Source organism: Phalacrocorax carbo, chromosome 7 (genome assembly GCF_963921805.1).
Source record: "Phalacrocorax carbo chromosome 7, bPhaCar2.1, whole genome shotgun sequence".
Taxonomy (NCBI): Eukaryota; Metazoa; Chordata; class Aves; order Suliformes; family Phalacrocoracidae; genus Phalacrocorax; species Phalacrocorax carbo.
The window spans coordinates 9,527,158-9,543,885 of NC_087519.1; the positions used below are offsets into that span (position 1 = coordinate 9,527,158).

The following is a 16,728-nucleotide window of genomic DNA, read 5'->3' on the forward strand; positions in this document are numbered from 1 at the left end:
GGAGTCATGGGTGAGGTGCTGGGGTTGTGGGAAGAAGGACGCTGCAGTGAGTGGGTATAAAACAAGCTGCGTGCTCCTGCTGTGTGTATTGTCCTGATACTAACTGGATTCCTGTTAGTTGCATCCAGTTTGCCACAGCTTAGTGGGAAAATAACACACAGATTAACTGTGATGGATTAATGAGTAAATTACTCAAACACCTGACAAATGCCAAAAGAGTGCAGAGGGGGCGAAAGATAGCTGGGAACAGGGAAGGAGAGTTTGATTCTTCCTCTTTGTAGATCGCGAACGGTTTGCTGTATCTGCTGGGTAAGCAGGTGCTGATGGAGTAATTTCATTGTCTTTTTTCGTGAACTTGCAGTGAGCCAGAGAGGAGTGGCTGGGCCAACTTCCTTGAGAGGTAAAGCTTGATGGAATAACAGGTGACAGTGTGAAGACTGCCAGGCTGAGTCACTGATTAAATAGTGACATAGTTGCCTGTGAAACATGTGCTTGCATTCTATCCCCATGAAGACGGCAGGAGATGTGATTCAGTGCCTGAGACATAGCCTACAAGGGCCTAAAATTGTGCATTATCTTGGAAGGGCTGAGTCTTTCCTTTAGGATAACAACCTCTTTGTGCAAGGCAGGGTGTCTCCCCATTGTGTCTGGTGAAAGCACAGGAAGCAGAGTGCTATGAAGGCAACGTGAGGTCATCATGAAACCAGGCATGGCAATGCAGAAGTTTGTTACGTGGCTTTGAGCCATCTAGCCCCTTAATACCAAATGGAATTTGTGTCCTTGAAACACTATTTGTTGCAGGAAAGCTGTTTCCCTCTGCCAAGAGAGGAGGAAAATAGCAACAGTTAAAATAGAGGCTGCAAACTGAAATCTTGTGCAGCTCAGCCACTGTGCATATGCAGAGCCATACCCCTACAGGCAAGATCGGGTATGTGGGAGGAAGATGCTGGCTTTCAACTTGGTGTATGTCACTCCTCAAATGGTAGGTGTGGCAGCTGTGCTCCTTGTGATTTCAGGCTGGAGCAGCGGCTTCCTTTTTGGGGTCAGGTAGTCAAGCTGCCATTTTCCCCCCTTGCCCTTCTTAAAGCAGGTACCTGGGTTTTCATTTCTTGCTCTGCCAGAGTTAAACTTATCTCCCCTTTTCTGAGGTGGATGGTGTCAGTGTGAAGTTGCAGGATTTAATCTCCCTTACATCCATACTGGAACTTTTCCCAAGAGTAAGAAAATGCTGCTTAAAGCAGCTTATAGGCTGAATCAGAAAATGGCACAGAACCAGGGTTGCTTTTATCCTGGATGCTTCAGACAATTAATTCTGCTGCTCTCTGGAGATAATTTTCCTGCAGCAACTCCATGTAGGAAGCCTACCAGCTCTGACTGAGCTCTTACAAAGCAGACACTTAAATGTTAAGGCAACACTGACAGCGGCTGAGTTCCCATGCAGTGAAGTTTAAACAGTACGCCTTTCCTACATACCTGGAGTAAGTGACAACTGGAGCCTCTGACAAGTGACTGCTTCATAAAACTCACTCTGCTTTATTAGAAAAGTTACAGTAAAAATGTAAAAAACCTGAAGTTACTACGAAAACCTATGTACAAGTTCTGCAGGACTGCAGAGCATCTCCCTCCACAGCTGCTATGGCTGAGCAACCTCTGCAGCAGAGGGTTCCAAACTGTAAACAAGTTTTTAGTGTTAGAGGCCAGGGTGGGAGGTATCTCCCACTTCCCTGTGTTCAAGATGCTGAGGGTGCAGGAGAAAGGTGTCCGGTCAGCGCTGTCTAGACTGGCAGCAACGTGGAGAACGTAGGCTGGCAGTCCCACACCTTAAGTGCTTACTTCCCTTATAATGAAAAGTCACGTCTTTTTCCTCCTCAGGCCTCTGAAATGTAACAGGTTTGTAGCCAGGCTGGCTTGAGGGGCAGGAGGGCTCTTAAGCTCATGTCAGCAATATCTGCTCCTCCCTGCCCTGTGCCAGGTAAGTGTTAAGCCTGTGTCTAGAGTGGGTTTTTCCTCACGTCTATCATTGCCGGGTGGTAAGGCATGGGGGTCACGTTAAGGCTGGCTCTGCGCAGCTCCCGGCGGGGCTTGAGGGCAGGAGCGAGGCTCCGTGGCGGGTGCAGCTCGTGGGGCTGCCCCGTTCTCAGTAAGGGCTCTGTGTCCCTCTGCCGAAGGTCCCCGGGGCTGTCGTTGGGCAGGGAGGAACGCCTCCATGTCGATGGCAGGGGGGCATGCACCAGGTCCCTGCTCTCGTCCCTGATCCGATGGTTTTCTTCAGTGACAGCCAGAGGCGTGGGCTGTTCCCCAAGGCTGGATTCCTCACAGGTGCCAAATGCAGGGGGAGCTCTGTCCCCAGCCCCATGAACGCTTCTCTCCAGCCCTGCTGGGAAAGATTGGGGGTACAGTGAGAGGAGTATCAGGATCGCTACTTTTCTCAACAAAGTCAGTGCCTGGAGAGCACTTTCTCAAGGCCAGCAATGACCTGCACTGCTCTGGTCTAAGCTCTGGCTGCCAGGGAAAGGAATCTAAACTCCCTTCCTTTTAACTTGGTAGAAACAGCAAAGCCCCAGCCTGGGTTTCTTCTCACCTTTGGTCTGTCCAGGATAGAGGTTCATGTTACTCAGCCTCTGGTTCAGCTCCTGGTTTGCCCACCTATATCTGCTCAGCTCCTTTTCCAGCACCTGAATCCTTGCCTCATACTGCAGCTTGCTGCTGGCCAGCCCCTCATCCATGTGCTCTATGAGGGAAAACAAAGCCATTTCAAGCTGCAAGTCCTGTGAATAACAAAAGCAGTGCCACTGCTGCCTGTTTCAGGAGCTGGGTTGTTACCTCGGCTCTGCTGGAGCAGTAACTGCATGTTCTGCTCGTGCTCCTTCTGCTGCAGGGTGAGCTGGCGGTCCATCTCCAGGCGCTGGCGCTCCACGGCCGCCTCCAGCCGGTACACCAGCTGCTGCTGCTCCTCCAGCTGCATCTCCAGCTCTGAGAAGGCAATGTGCTGCCTGTGCTGATCCTCTCGCAGCGTCACCACCTGGCCAGGGCCCAAGAACAAGAAACACCTCAGCTCCTTCAGAGCCTGGAAGCTTTCCTGCACCACTGAGCCTGATCAAGTTAGGTTTTTGGTACAGCGTACAAAGGTTAGTAGGTCTGGGATGTCACAGCTGCCTTGCAGAGAGAAGAGCAATGTGTGGCTACACTGATGTGGCGGAGCCACCACAGGGAGCCATGCATCCTGTGACTAGTAAAGCCTCTCTCCCAGGTGTTGGGATAGGTGGGGATTATGATGCTGTGGCTTTGTGGCCTGATTTTACAGGGCAAAAGTGTACAAGGAGGCAGGCATAAGTCTTGAGGCTGAGGAAGACAAGAGTTTGGTCAGATACTGCAGTTCCCTCCAGCACAAGGTTGTCTCCCACCTTGTCAAAGTACTTGCAGAGCAGAGCTCGGGTCTCAGAGGAGGAGAGGTAGCTGAGCTTGGCCATGAGGTTCATCTCGCACTGGGACAGCAGGCTGGCTGAGGCCCGCAGGACTCGTTGCCTGCACGTGATGGACTCGTTCTTGTATTCAATGGCTGCATCTAGAGCCTCGATTGCCTCATCCAGCTGGAACAAGATCCGTTCTTCCTGCCAGGGCAGAGCTGCAGTTACTAGGGAGCAAAGGGTTCACACTGCTTCACCCTGCCCTAACTTCCCTTGTCATCTCAATAGTGCTGGCAAAAAGTTGGGATATGTGGTTTGGGGACATGGGGGAGCATCTGCTAAATGACCCCACACTCAGGTCTTTACTCCTCTTTTACTACCTCATGCTCTTGCAAGCAAAGCAGCCCAGCTCAAGATGAGATACCTCTGGGGACAGCAGGGTGCCCTGACGCAGCTTGTTGTCGAGTTCCAACCTCTGTTTGAGCAGCTGGTCCTTCTCCTGGCGCAGGTTGTTGATCTCCTGGCGGATCTGCTGCTGGTCGTGGGCACTGCTGTGACGTAGCTGCCCATTCTTCTCAGTCAGCTCCTTTTCCAGGTGCTCCAGGCGGCTGGACACACGGACTATGTCATCTGTCAGGGCCTGCTGCAGAAGATGCTCAAGGAGATCTGCTCTAAAGGCAAGTCAGACCCCCAGCCCCTTTCTACTCCCTCCATAGGTCAAGTGACCCCACACGCACACCTAAGCCAAGGGCTATCAAACCAACTAGCTCAGAGCCACAGCACAAGCAGGGTCTCCTGTAGAGGCAGATTTGCCACCCTTTTCCCAACACCACCTCATCCTGATTTGCAACCCTCTCCCAGACCCAGGATGGCACCCACGTCTTCTAGCTTCCCACCTCTGCCCAAAATCAAGCAAGAGGCTGATGGGTCACAGTCTTGTCCTACCTGGCTGGAGCGCAGTCGTTTGTTCTCCAGGTCGTTCTTCTCCTGCAGCAGGGCTTCCTTTTTGGCCACGATAGCTTCCCGCTTCCGCAGCTCATCTTCCAGCTCATCCAGGGCCCGGCGCTGCTCGAGAACTTTATCCATCTCCATATCCAGCCACTTCTTCTGTTCCTCAATTTTCTGATGGAAGGAGAGGCAAAGGGCACGTGCTTGCATGCAGACAGCTGCAGCAATGCCCAGGACTGCTAGACTAAAGAACAATGTGGCTGAGATCAGAGAGAGCGTCCCGAGTCCATCTCTGCCAACCCCATAGCCCAGACTTCACTGGTTTTATCCTTCCAGCTGCTCTGAGAAGCAGAGCTGAACTAAATCCACAGCTGCCAAGGAGTCCTTGGGGGCCACATCTCCCACCACCCTTCTGCTAACAGACAAGATTTCACAGCTGCTTTACCAACACTAGGATTTAGATGAGAATCCTGGTCCTGGGGTAACACAAGATCTAAGTCCTCTGCTACTAGATACAAGTGACACTATGGACTGTCCCCCTCAAGGGCAAGATGGGCTATGGCTCTTCTCAAGCTGAAGCCCCTGCTTCCAGGCCTCCTCCTTCAACCAGCAGTCTGCTACAGTGGTCCCCTTTGAACAGGAAGGAAGTGGCAGGCTCGCTCTGCCTGTACCTGCTGCTGCTCTAGGCTGATCACGGAGCCGTTGCTGCCGCTCCGCCGCTTCCTCTGGAAAGCTGCTATTTCCTCTGTCTTGATGCGCAGGATTTTCTGGTGCTGCTCGTGTTTCAGTTCCAGTTCCTGTATGGGAAGGAGCAGTTCTGAGCCTCAAGAGGCTGTTTGTTGCTTGTCTGCGAGCCAGGGGCTGAGGAACAGGTTATGTTCTTGTGAGCTCTTTGGATATTCCTAAAAAAAATCCTCTCTCCATCCCCATGCTCTCCAAGACAATCACAGACCCCATCAGAGCTAGCCTTGCCTGCTCAAGCAGCTTGCAGAGCCTATCCATCATCATCCTCACAAATGTGGCAGTAACACAGCTGCTCCTGCCTGTTCCTACCTTAACTTGGTGCTGCCGCTTATTCACTTCTGTCTCCAGCCTCCGTTTCTGCTCGCTCTCCTCCCGCAGCCGGCGCTGCAGCTGGCCCTGCTGCCGCCGCATTAGCTGAATGTTCCTCTCCAGATCCTGCACTCGCTTCTCACTTTGGGCCGAGAGCGACACCAGCCTCTCAGTCACCTGCTTCTTCTTGCACAGGACCTGCCAGAGGGAGAGAGCTGCCTTTGGGCTTGGCATCTCCCCCGTGCCCTTTGCAGAGGTGTCTCCAATTCTGCCCCTGCCCACTTCCCTGGGTGGGCAGAGCCCTTCCCACTCACCCGTGCCTTGCTCTGCGCGGCCGCCACACGTGTGCGGTACTCCTGCAGCTTGCGCTTCTCCCCGGGGTCCCACGGCTCTTTGCCCTCCAGCTCCTGGAGCTGCTTCTGGCTGTCGCTCAGTTCTGCCCGCACCTGCTCTGCCTCCTGCTCTAGCTCGCTGATCTTCTGGCAGTACTGCTTGTTCAGAGCCTGGGCATCTTTGCCTGCAACACACCCCCCTCCGCTGTGACCTCCAGACCCCCTTCCCTCACAGCCAGGATCCTACCAAGGGATGGACCTTTCCTCTCTCTTCCTCAAGTATTTCTGACTACAGGGACTGAGTCCTCCCTTGCCCTCAGCTACTCTGGGGAAGGGATTCGGGGAGAAGCCAGTGGGAAGGGTCACTCAGCTGGAGGGATGGAGAAAGTGTTCTGCTGCCAGCGGGGAAGGGACTGGGCATAGACAACACAGGGAGGGAAGGCGAGGATGGGGGTAGAGACCACGCATCCCAACTAGGAGATTTCATAGGGAACGGATGCATGGTCCCACCAGCAGCTCTGCACCTGTCTTAATGAGCTCTGTGATCAGCTCCTCTTTCATGCGGATGTTGATCGCCAGCTCTCGGATCTTCTGCTGTGCTTGCACCAGCCTCCACTCAGAGTCCTTCCCCGGCAGGCCTTCCCAGGGACTGAGCAGCGGTCCCCACCTCCTGCAGACCTCTGCAACACAGATTCCTGGGTAAGGAAGTCGCCTGGGTCTTAGCAGCCAGGTGACAGAAGGACAATCTAGCCTAAGATCTGTAGCCAAGAACCAGTGCACAGCACTACACAGAGCCACCCACAGCTTCCACCAAAACACACAGCTCTTGCCAGACCCCAGTTCAAGTTTCTTCTTAGCAAAAGCAGCTAGACTGTCATCTGCTCCATTTTTGTCCTCTGGGCTCATCCAGGTGGGACACATTGCCCTCCTATCAACAAGCCATGTGACACACCACCAGCCCTAGGAAGACTGTCCAACAACCTACTGTTGCCACTTGCCTTTTGACAGCTCCCGCTGCTCCTCCTGAATCGAGGGGGCACTGCCTCCACTTGGCTCCTCACTCAACTTGCAAATCTCTTTCTTGCTCCAACTTTGGATCCCGTTTCTAGAAGGAGCAGCAAACTAATCAGTTGGGTCTGGGCACTGCCAGAGCTGTTCCCAGTAAGGACCCTCATGATCCACAGGCTTCAGAAGGAGACAGAAACAGTAGCTGTGGTCAGAAAAGATGGTAATTAGCTCCCCAGCGGGGAGGCAGCTGTCTCAGCAGAATCACTGACCCCAGAGACAGTGTTTGCTTCTACATCCTACATGAGAGCTGAGATGCAGAGGTGGGATGGCCAGGTGACACAACTGCCAGGTCACTGCACAGTGCTGGGACAGCCTCAACTCACCGGCGCTGGGACAGGGACCGTTTCTGTTCCCACTCCTCCTCCTCTTCTCCTGAGGACAGCTCTGCTGGCTTCTCTGAGTCCTGGCTGAGCTCCCTCCTGAACACTGTGGCTTTGATCTCTGGATTGCTGGTCAGGCACTCCATGTGGTTCAGGTGCCAGCCTGCCAGGTCCTCTTCCTGGGAGGCTGGGTTGCTGCTGAGCTGTTAGGGCAGAGAATCAGAAAGAGAGGAAATGTGCTATGTCAGAGCCAGTGTTGGAAAAAGCAGCTCTCAGCTGGGCGTTGCTGCTAGCCAGAAAGAAAAGCAAGAAAATGGAGTTGAGTGCGTTTGCAGGAGAACTGGCATGTTGCTAGACCCAGCTGCCTGCCCTCCTGCCTTCTGCTGTTCAGAAGCTGAGCAAATCTGGGACCTGCCTGTCACATCAAAGTAAACGCCTCAGTTTTGAAGCTGGGCTGGTTTTGCAGACACTGAGTGCAGTACTCTGGACTACAACTCTGACAAGGTTCATGTTCAACGGTGGGGAAAAAAGCAGTTCACTAGGTGGAGAGCATCCGACTGAAAAGGCAGCAGCTCCTCAACAGCACAGACTTGCATCCTCACCTTCCTGCAAAGGGCTCTTCCGCTCTGCTCGGTGGGAAGAAGCCTTGAGGGAACCCCGCTAAGGCCATGGGATGGGACAGCATCCAGTGGGGCCGTATGAGGTCTTTGGCTGGTGGTCACCAGGGGAAGGTTTTCCAGCAGTTCTGGCACACACAGGTTTGGCATTGCCATCTCCAAGCGCACATGCAGCTCTGAGATCTTATCCTGCTGCTCCTGCAGCTTGTCGCTCTAGGAGGCAATGAAAAAAATGTGGGTTTGTACATGTGGATCCTGGACCTGCTGCAGAGGAACCTGAAAGCTGGGCTGCACTCTCCTGGGGAGAAAGGGAAGGAGTGAGGCAGGTCCCTACAAAGAGACCAGAGCCCAGAAATACCTGCAGCTTATACTGTTCCATGGCATCCTCTAGGGCAGCCAGGAAATCACGGTTCTCCTCCTCCAGACGCTCCACTTGCCTCTGCAGTTTGGCCACCTGCTCATCTTTGATGGACTCGCACCCCTTCTCGGTGTTCACCTGCCCGCCGAAATATGAGAGAGGCAGCATCAGCATCCACCTTTGTCCTTCCCATCCCATGCTGGACTCCACAAGGGCACAGCAGCTCTGCAGACCCAGATTTTCCCTGCTAAATAAATCTCTTGGCTGCAGCTGAATCCAGCCTCTCCCTGCCTGCTCCAAGGACCACATAGTTCTGCCACCCTACAGCCTCTTAGATGGGTTGCTTCTCTCCCTTTCCTGACCCTTCCACCAGGCTGTGCTGAGGCTGCTGCACTCTTTGGCCATGAGATGAACCCCACCTCGGAGCTAAATCACCCCAACTGTTACCTGAGCTTTTGCCAGCTTTAAGCCTTGTGCCTCGGGGCTCTGGTCTTCTGCGGAGGTGCTCTCGATGCCGCTGTCCAGTCCGGCTGAGGTCAGCTCACTCCTCTCACTCTCCACCGCACACAGCCACTCCTTAACCCGCAAGATCTGTTCCACCGTCAGGTTGCTGTCTTCCTGCAGCTCCATCAGCAGCCGGTATGCGGCATCAGTGCAGGTCCGGTAATGAGCGCACTCCGCCAGCAGCCGAGCCGTGGGGTCTGGTGCGCATCGTTTAGCGGTGGCTGAGCGGTTGATGATACGGGTCTCGGAGCGGTGCCGCTGCTCCAGTGCCTTCTGCAGGTTCTTTATCTGCATGTGAAGATCTTCAACATGCTCTGTCTCCTTGTGGCAGTTAACCACGGCCTTGTTCTGGATGTTTTGAGCCCGGCTGGCGTAGTTCAGAGTATTGAGGCTCTCATCAAAGTCAGAGGAGGATGGGCTGACACAGGCTATCATCACGGTCTGGGCATTCCCCCCAAGAGAGTCTTTCAGGATCCTAGGGAAGAGCACAGCAATTAAAATAGCTGAAATTCAAAATAATACAGGATCTAGGAGATTTCCAACTTTTTTCAGAGGTTAAGCCCAAAGAAAATGCTCTGTGGCCAGTTTGGCACTAGTGAAGCAAGCGGAATCATTAGCAGAGGAATAACAGTTCACACCATGGCAAATTTCCATCTGAATAATTCCCAATGCTGGGAGCTCCCCAATTCTGCAATCACTGCTTAGGTGCACGCTGCATGGGAACTGCTGGAGTCTGCAAAGGCCACATGCTTGAGCTAAAAACTAACTGCAGACCATCAAACAAGCCTACTGGAACTGTTTTTTATTCACTGACAGGCAGGAAGGAGCAGGATAATCCATGCTGACACCTCATCTCGGCTTTAGCAGCATGACTTAAGCAAGGCTTGTCTTGGGCAACACTATGAAGAGGTAGTCTGTCATTTGGCCTTAAGCTGCGTTAGGGGAGGTTTAGATTACGTATTAGGAAAAATTTCTTCACTGAAAGCGTGGTCAGGCATTGGAACAGGCTGCCCAGAGAGGTGGTGGAGTCACCATCCCTGGAGGTATTAAAAAAAACATGTAGACATGGCATTTCAGGGCATGGTTTAGGAGACATGGTATTGTTGGGTTGACGGTTGGACTTGATGATCCTAGAGGTATTTTCCAACCTTAATGATTCCACGATTCTATCCTGGCCTCACTGTTCCTCAAGCTTTCCTATGTGAAACCCCCACAGAGGGAGACCTGTTAAACCGCCATAAGGCACAGTGGGTCAACTGGCCCTGTCCCATCAAGCAGTTTGAGGGCCCCAGCGTGAGAGCAGAAGGGACAACTGGCCCTGCAAGCTCCTCTTGGCTAGCCTGGGGTCTCAGCCACCCAACCTGGCAGGCTGGGCATGGGAAAGGCAGGGAGAAGCATCACCTCCCTCCTGCTGTGACAAGAGCCTGTGAGATGTGTGGGGCATGGGGGTCCTAGTCCTGACTGTACCTGGTGATTTTGGAGTCCCTGTAGGGGATGTGGCTGCTCTTCCTCCGAGGGTCTCCCAGGGCACTGATGACATTGCCCAAAGCCAGGAGGCCACTGTTGATCTGGATACTCTCCTTCAGCCTCTCCCCTGTGTTTCCCGTCTTGACAATTCGCTCTGAGCCTGCCAGGTCCACAAAGTGAAACTTGGAAACCAGGACCTGGCCCGATGCGGGGACAGAGGGGTGTTGATGGTGCAGGGGGAGGCGGCCAGTCCCGCGCCGCTGTTCCATGGTCACTGTGAAGATGGTATGTGAGCGGCTTGACTGCCTGTTGACATGGGTAGCTCCCGTGTGCTTGGCTGTGTTCCCCATCTCCAGCAGGCTCAGCACCTCATCCAGCCCTTCCACTTCTGACTCCTTCACACCGCAGAGCACTGCAATGACAAACGGAGCTGTGGCTGGGAGGGATTGGCTGCCTGAAGATGAAGAACCTCCGCACAGCCTAGTGCCATCGCCCTACCAGTATAGACTGGCTTTTCAACACCGAGCAGGACTAAACACAGGAGAGGGATGGAGGGAGAAGACCTGGCTCTACCCTCAGGGACAGATAACTCAACACTGGCCTTGGGTATGGGGAGAAAAGGGGGCCCGTGAGCAGCCACACATACCAATGTTCCCCTTGTCATCCTCCCGGATCTGGATGTCTTTGCTGGCTGTGTCCACCTGCAGCAAGTCCCGAAACTCCTCCTTGTACACCTCCAGATAGGACACTCGGACTGTGTAGTCGATCAGGTCATTCTCATCGATGAGCCTGAAGGTCTCAGCCATGGCTCGCGGAATGATGCCCTGCTCATCTTCATTGATGGAAGCTGACGGAGAGATGCACACAGTCATGGGGAGCAGTGAGTGCCCGGGGAGCCCGTGCTGGCCGGAGACAGAGCCATGGGTGGGAGCCTGCCTGCAGCACATGGGTCAGCTGAAAAGGAGCAACCTCACAACCCTCCAGCAGCTCAGCCCTCACAGCCCAGATTAAACATCCCTCTGAGAGTTTTTAAGCCACAGGACCTTGGGGCAAACCCTATCCCACTGCTCCCTTACGTGGTGTGGTGGCTTCTATCAATGCTGCATGTTTCCAGTCCTTCCTGCATTTCAGCAGGTAGCAAACACTGTGCCCACAGCTACAGTGTGCTGACCTTTGAAGCCAGCGCAAGTCTGCAAACTTTCTCAGCTCCAATTAAGTTTTTTAGGTACTTGCAGCCTCCCTGTATCCGGCCACAGCACTCTGCTGCCTGGATTTTAAATGGTTTTGCTTTTGTCTCCAATAGCCATGTAAAAGGGCAGTGCCCAAATCGGGTGCAATGATAGCCTGAACTGGGAAACTGAAAATAGAGGTAGCTTGAAAGTATGGAAACAATTTAGTGTTTACAAATTATGCAATTAACTAAGGCTGAGCAAAGCAATTACAGTACCTCCTCTGTAAGGTATCAATAACACCATTAAAACAGCAGTTATAAGACAGAAAGGTTTTCCTCTTTCCTCCTCTGCTTTGCATAAACAAACCAACAGGACTATCCCCCTGCAAACCCCTCTCTCCGATTTCAGGATAAAGCGGAGAGATTTAAGCCAGCCCAAGGTAGCGGTGCCCTAGGAAGATCACCTCCAGATCAGACATGGTCCTCTCGCTTGTCCTGCAGCGGTAGAGGAGGAAACCTATGTGCTGTGACCTCAAAGACGGTGTTGTCCATGGTGGGTGCTCCCAGTAGCACAGGTGTGGGAAGGACAGGCTGTCGGGGTGGGCAGGGTGGTGGCGGGGTTGGGGTTGGGGGGCTGGCAGGGTGGAGGGATGGGTTGGGATGGTGATGCTGGCGGGTTTGAGTGTCGAGAGCAAAGTTGACGAGATGTGCGGGGGTGGCAGCAGGTTGGCGGGCTGGGAGGGATGGCCGGGACGGTGGCGTGGGTTGGGCTGGCGGCGGGCGGCGACGCGGGATGGCGACGCGAGCGGTGGCGGTGGCGGTGCCGGCGGGGAATCACGCCGCGACTCACCGACGCTGGCCTCCCCGATGGTGTAGGTCTTGCCGGAGCCGGTCTGCCCGTAGGCGAAGACGGTGGCGTTGAAGCCGCGGAAGAAGGCGCGCAGCAGCGGCTGGACGCAGGCCCGGTAGACGGCCGCCTGCCCCGCCGCCCCGGGCAGCACGGCGGCGAAGCGGAAGCGGCGGCGGCGGCCCAGCACCACCTCGCCGGTGGCGGGATCGGCCCGCAGGCAGGGCCGGTGCCCCCGCAGCGCCTCCCGGGGCAGCAGCGGCCGCACCCGCACCGCCACCCGCACCGCCGCCCCCTCCGCCGCCATGGCGGGAGCGCGAGGGGCGCGGCCCGGCGCGCGGCGATGGCGTCAGGCGGCCCCGCCCGGGGTGGCGGCCAGCGCGGGGCCCTGAGCCGCTGCCGGCGGCGGGGGGCGGCGGCCGGCCGGTCCTCGCCACCCCTCGGAGGGGAAAGGCAAAGCCCCGGAGGGAGCAGGCCGTGGGGCGTGGGGAGGGAGCGGGGACACGGGGGGGCTGCGGAGGCGGTGCGGCAGGTCGGGGGCGAGGGGTGGGGGGCTCCCGGGACGGTCCGTCGCTCGTGAGATGCTCCGTCATTCCCATGGCATGCCATCTCTTGTGAGATGCTGCACCGCTCGTGGGATGACACTTCATCACTCGTGACACACTCCACCACTTCTGAGATGCTCCACCACTTGTGAGACACTCTATCACGTGTGAAACGGCACTCCATCACTCGTGAGATGCTCCATCACTCGTGAGGTGCTCCACCTCTCATGAAACAATGCTCCACTGCTCGTGAGATGCTCCATCACTCGTGAGGTGCTCCACTGCTCATGAAACAACGCCACACCGCTCGTGAGACGCTCCATCACTTGTGAGGTGCTCCACCACTCATGAAAAAATGCTCCGCCACTTGTGAGATGCTCCAACGCTCATGAAATGACACTCCACCACTTGTGAGACTCTCTACCGCTCGTGAAACGTAGCTCCATCACTTGTGAGACAATGCTCCATCACCCATGACATGTTCTGCCACTTGTGAGATGCTCCGCTGCTCCTTGCAGGCATTCCCACAATCACCGTGGGGAAGGGACAAGGGGCTACGTGGCCCTGCCGAGGGAGAACTTGCTTGAGGTGCAGGCGTGGGCGGCCTCCTGGGATGCACTTTGCGGAGCAGCTGGTGCTGACAGCCGGTACTTCCCGGCTGCCTGCTGCGCCGGGGGATGGCAGGGCCGGCTCCGGGCACCAATGCGCATTCGGATGATCTGAGCAATAACAAAGTTTTTCATCTGGCCGCCTGCAGCTCCCACTGCACCGCCCCTGCGGCTGCGGGGAGGGGTATGGCCCTCGCAGGTCCCCTGGGTGCCGTGGGAAGCACTGGCTCCTCGGCTGCCTGGAGAGGAGTCGCAGATGTGGCTGGGACTGCCGGCAAGGCACGGCCGCGCTCGGCATGGGGCTCCGGCTCCCGCTGCGCCGGAGTGCCAGCTTCACCCCTGACCACCCTGCCCTCATGGAGGTGCCTGGCCCCACCGCCCTGAAGACAGAAGCAAATGTCCTCATTATGGGAGCGGACAATGTGGGGAAATCAGGTAAGAACCCTGCAGGGGGTTCCCAGGCAGGGACACCCGTTTCTTGCCCCCAGATAAGGCTGCAAACTGCAGCAGCATTTTGAGACCAAGCTGCTGGAACCCCATGGAGCAAGCTGGCGAGACGGGGCTGAGCTTTCAGGTGTGGTGGTGGTGATTTGAGGTGGGGAAGCTGAGCACAACCTTACAGGCTTTGGGTGAGCTGTGGTTTGCTGATGCTCTGGTTCGTGCTGTGCCTCTGCTCTGCTCACAGACCTGCCAAGGGCTGGAAAGCCAGAGGTCGTTCAGTGCCAGTGGGAATTTACAGGGGGATGGTGCCTGACTCTGCTCTGGATTTAAAAGGGAAAATCCTTCAGGTTTAGGGTTATTCTGATGATTCTTATTCTCCCCTCTGCAGCTCTGACTGTGCGTTTCCTCACCCGGCGCTTTATCGGGGAGTACGGAGACATGGGTGAGTGCCAGGCCGGGGCCAGGCTGGTTCCTGTTAGGGACTGGGGTCAGGAGGCAAGCCTGCTTTTGCCTGTGGGATTTCATTGCTTCCCATCCTCTCCTGTCTTTCTCCAGAGCCTTCGCCTGTTCCCCAGGGGAGCCTGGTGGCTGTATTTGTTCAGTGACCCATCTCTTTAATCCAGAACTGCCTCTCTGGGGTGCAAAAGGTCCTGGGTTGCAGCTGATGGCACCAGTGTGCCTGGACTGAACGCTGGGGTGGAGGCAGGCTGGGGCAGTCACAGCTGTGAGGGCCACCATGCTCCATGTGGCTGTTGCTGTATAAAAAGAGCCCCCAGACCTTGCCTTGTAGAGCATAGTCTCCGTGGGTGGATGTGACAGGCTTATCCCTGGGAGGAGAAGTCCTGGGTTGAGGGAGATATCCCTTGGGTCCAGGAAGATGATAATTTTAATTCTCTTTTTTTTGGCAGAATTCATCTACAGTCACAGCATGACCGTGGACGGCCGAGAGATTCTCTTCCACATCTGGGATGTCCCCAATTCCCAGGTGAGAGGGCTCCTCTCCCATAGCCTGTTTTCACCCTGGGGAGAAAAAAACCCTCTACTAAAAGTTATACAGGGGGAAACCACAGGCACAGGCAAAACTCTTGTGTCACGTGATTTGTAGGCAACTAAACCCTCCTTGCCTGCAGAGCACAGAGCAGAAGCATTGCTGGCAGGGTGCAATAGTCACTGTAGCCCGTAGTCCTCTGGCTGAGGACGCTGGGGCTGAAGCACTAATGTTATCAGCCCAGACTGAGTCCAGGACTGTGCTGACAAAGTGGAAGTGCCGCTCTGAGGTCCACGTGCTGTTATCACCTACAGCCTGCAGTGCTTGCCAGCTGGGTGATGGGGTGAGGACAGTGATGCTGAAGCCCAATGTCCCCTTGTTGAGGTCTGCCAGGTCCTGCTCTGCCTTCCTTGGTACTCCTCTTTCTCTCTGCCCTTCTGTTGCTGCTCACTAGCTGCTCTGGTCCCAGCTGGCTCAGGATCACCGTGCCCTGTGCTAGCAGATAGGTGTGGAGGGAGGGAGCTGGATAAAGAAGCCTTCCCTTCTCTCTCCCCAGGAGCAGGCAGAGGAGGGCTCCTCAGAGGAGAAGCGAATCCAGTGGGCAGACAGCTTTGTCCTGGTCTACAGCATCTGCGACCGTGCCAGCTTCAACATCCTGCCCCTCAAAATCCAGATCATCAAGGCATTCAAGGAGGGTCAGAGCCAGGAGAAGGTTCCCATTGTCATTGTGGGCAACAAACGTGACCTACACCACCAACGGGTGGTGTCCAGCGAGGAGGGTCGGCTCCTGGCCCTCTCTTTAGACTGTGGCTTCTATGAGGTCTCTGCAGCTGAGGCTTATCATGGGGCCCTCACAGTCTTCCATGGACTGGCCGAGCGCATCCCTGACACGAAACTGGCACTGAAAAAGGGTACAGGGATCCGTGGCATCGTCAAGACCATGTCTGCTGTGTTTGCCCGTAAGCGAACAGATTCCCTCTGAGATACAGCCTGGGTGTTGCTTCTCTCTGTGTTGCCCAGGTAGACTGAGCCTCCTCCCTGGGTGCCCATGGAGATGGCGTGAACTTCCATAGGTATGTTGGGTTCCTTGCTGCCTTCCTACCCTCAGGGTCTGGGTCTCCTGCCATACATAGCCGGTGCAGCAGAGGACTGTAGTACCTTCCTCTGCTCCCTCCTGTAGAGCTCTTGGCTCCGTGGTGGGACAGGTGGTGGGGCAAAGTCTCTACTCTTTGCTGTATCAGATTTTTAGGTGCCTCCTGATTTCTCCTATCCTCCAATGCTGGAAACCACCGGGTGATCTTGCCCCTGCTTCAGGCAGCATCATCCCCAGCTTCTTCAGCGGGAGCTGCCTGGGCTGTCAGTAACAGGGAGGACACGCTGCTTCTGCATGGCCACCCAGCTCAGTGTCACCCCCTCCTACCCTGGGATCCTTGTTCCTGTTTAACACTCATCAGGGTCCTTTCTGGTAACCCTGGAGCACTGGGGAGCTGGCAACGTGGGGGCTTCTTTACTGGGGAGACACCAGCAGTTCCCATGTGCACATCACTGTGTCCGAGAGTCCCAGAGCCTGTGGTACTGGCTGACCCCTGAGGACCTTGATGAGGTCCCCAGTCCCACCCACCTTGCTGTTGCAGCATCCTGCTTGTGTTCCTTTCTCCCACAGCCTTTCAGCAACTATGGCAGTTTCCCTTGTGCAAGCACTGTACAGGCTGTGCCTGGGAAAAACCAGGCACATGGCTTGTTCCCAGGATGGGGAATCGTACCGTGCGCCTTCCCAAGCTGCTCCTTCTGTAAAGCTGCCTGTCCCTGGGGAGGAAGGGAGGTGGGGAAAGGAGTCACTGGGCTCATTGCTGAACCCTTCTACTGTTGGGATTTTTTTCCTGCCTCTCCCCAGACTCTTCCCTGGTGTGCCTGGGAAAGCAGTGTGTTGGGTTTGTGTGTGCAGTACAGACACTTATTTCTCTGCTGTGTTCTGGAAATGCAATAAATTGTCTTTGGCAAGAAGCCCCCAGCCTCTTGCGGCTGTGAATTTGTACTTGGGGCATGGAAAGAGA

At 55.3% G+C, this 16,728-nt stretch overlaps 2 protein-coding genes across 4 annotated transcripts; one reads left to right on the forward strand and one right to left on the reverse strand.

Annotated features, from left to right (window-relative positions):
* Positions 1 to 1,510: 1,510 nt before the first annotated feature.
* Positions 1,511 to 12,427, reverse strand: KIF7 (kinesin family member 7). 3 transcript variants are annotated; one of them, XM_064456232.1, is made up of 18 exons: positions 12,096 to 12,427; positions 10,721 to 10,921; positions 10,075 to 10,486; positions 8,551 to 9,082; positions 8,104 to 8,241; positions 7,731 to 7,958; positions 7,132 to 7,331; positions 6,739 to 6,845; positions 6,265 to 6,420; positions 5,723 to 5,925; positions 5,409 to 5,606; positions 5,027 to 5,152; positions 4,353 to 4,529; positions 3,832 to 4,050; positions 3,405 to 3,611; positions 2,824 to 3,022; positions 2,582 to 2,731; positions 1,511 to 2,377 (listed from the first exon to the last, which is right to left on the reverse strand). In XM_064456232.1, the coding sequence occupies exons 1-18, from the start codon at positions 12,397 to 12,399 to the stop codon at positions 1,992 to 1,994; spliced, it is 4,143 nt and encodes a 1,380-aa protein (XP_064312302.1). In that variant the 5' UTR covers positions 12,400 to 12,427; the 3' UTR covers positions 1,511 to 1,991. The 3 variants fall into 3 exon arrangements, with proteins under 3 accessions (XP_064312302.1, XP_064312304.1, XP_064312303.1); XM_064456234.1 differs by having other exon boundaries at positions 3,832 to 4,047; positions 12,096 to 12,426; XM_064456233.1 differs by having other exon boundaries at positions 1,511 to 2,374; positions 12,096 to 12,426.
* Positions 12,428 to 12,614: 187 nt separating this feature from the next.
* LOC104049634 (ras-related and estrogen-regulated growth inhibitor-like protein) lies at positions 12,615 to 16,680 on the forward strand. The gene is made up of 4 exons (XM_009510356.2): positions 12,615 to 13,680; positions 14,075 to 14,128; positions 14,595 to 14,671; positions 15,231 to 16,680. Exons 1-4 carry the CDS (start codon positions 13,542 to 13,544, stop codon positions 15,654 to 15,656), a joined length of 696 nt encoding a protein of 231 aa, XP_009508651.2. The 5' UTR covers positions 12,615 to 13,541; the 3' UTR covers positions 15,657 to 16,680.
* Positions 16,681 to 16,728: the final 48 nt, after the last annotated feature.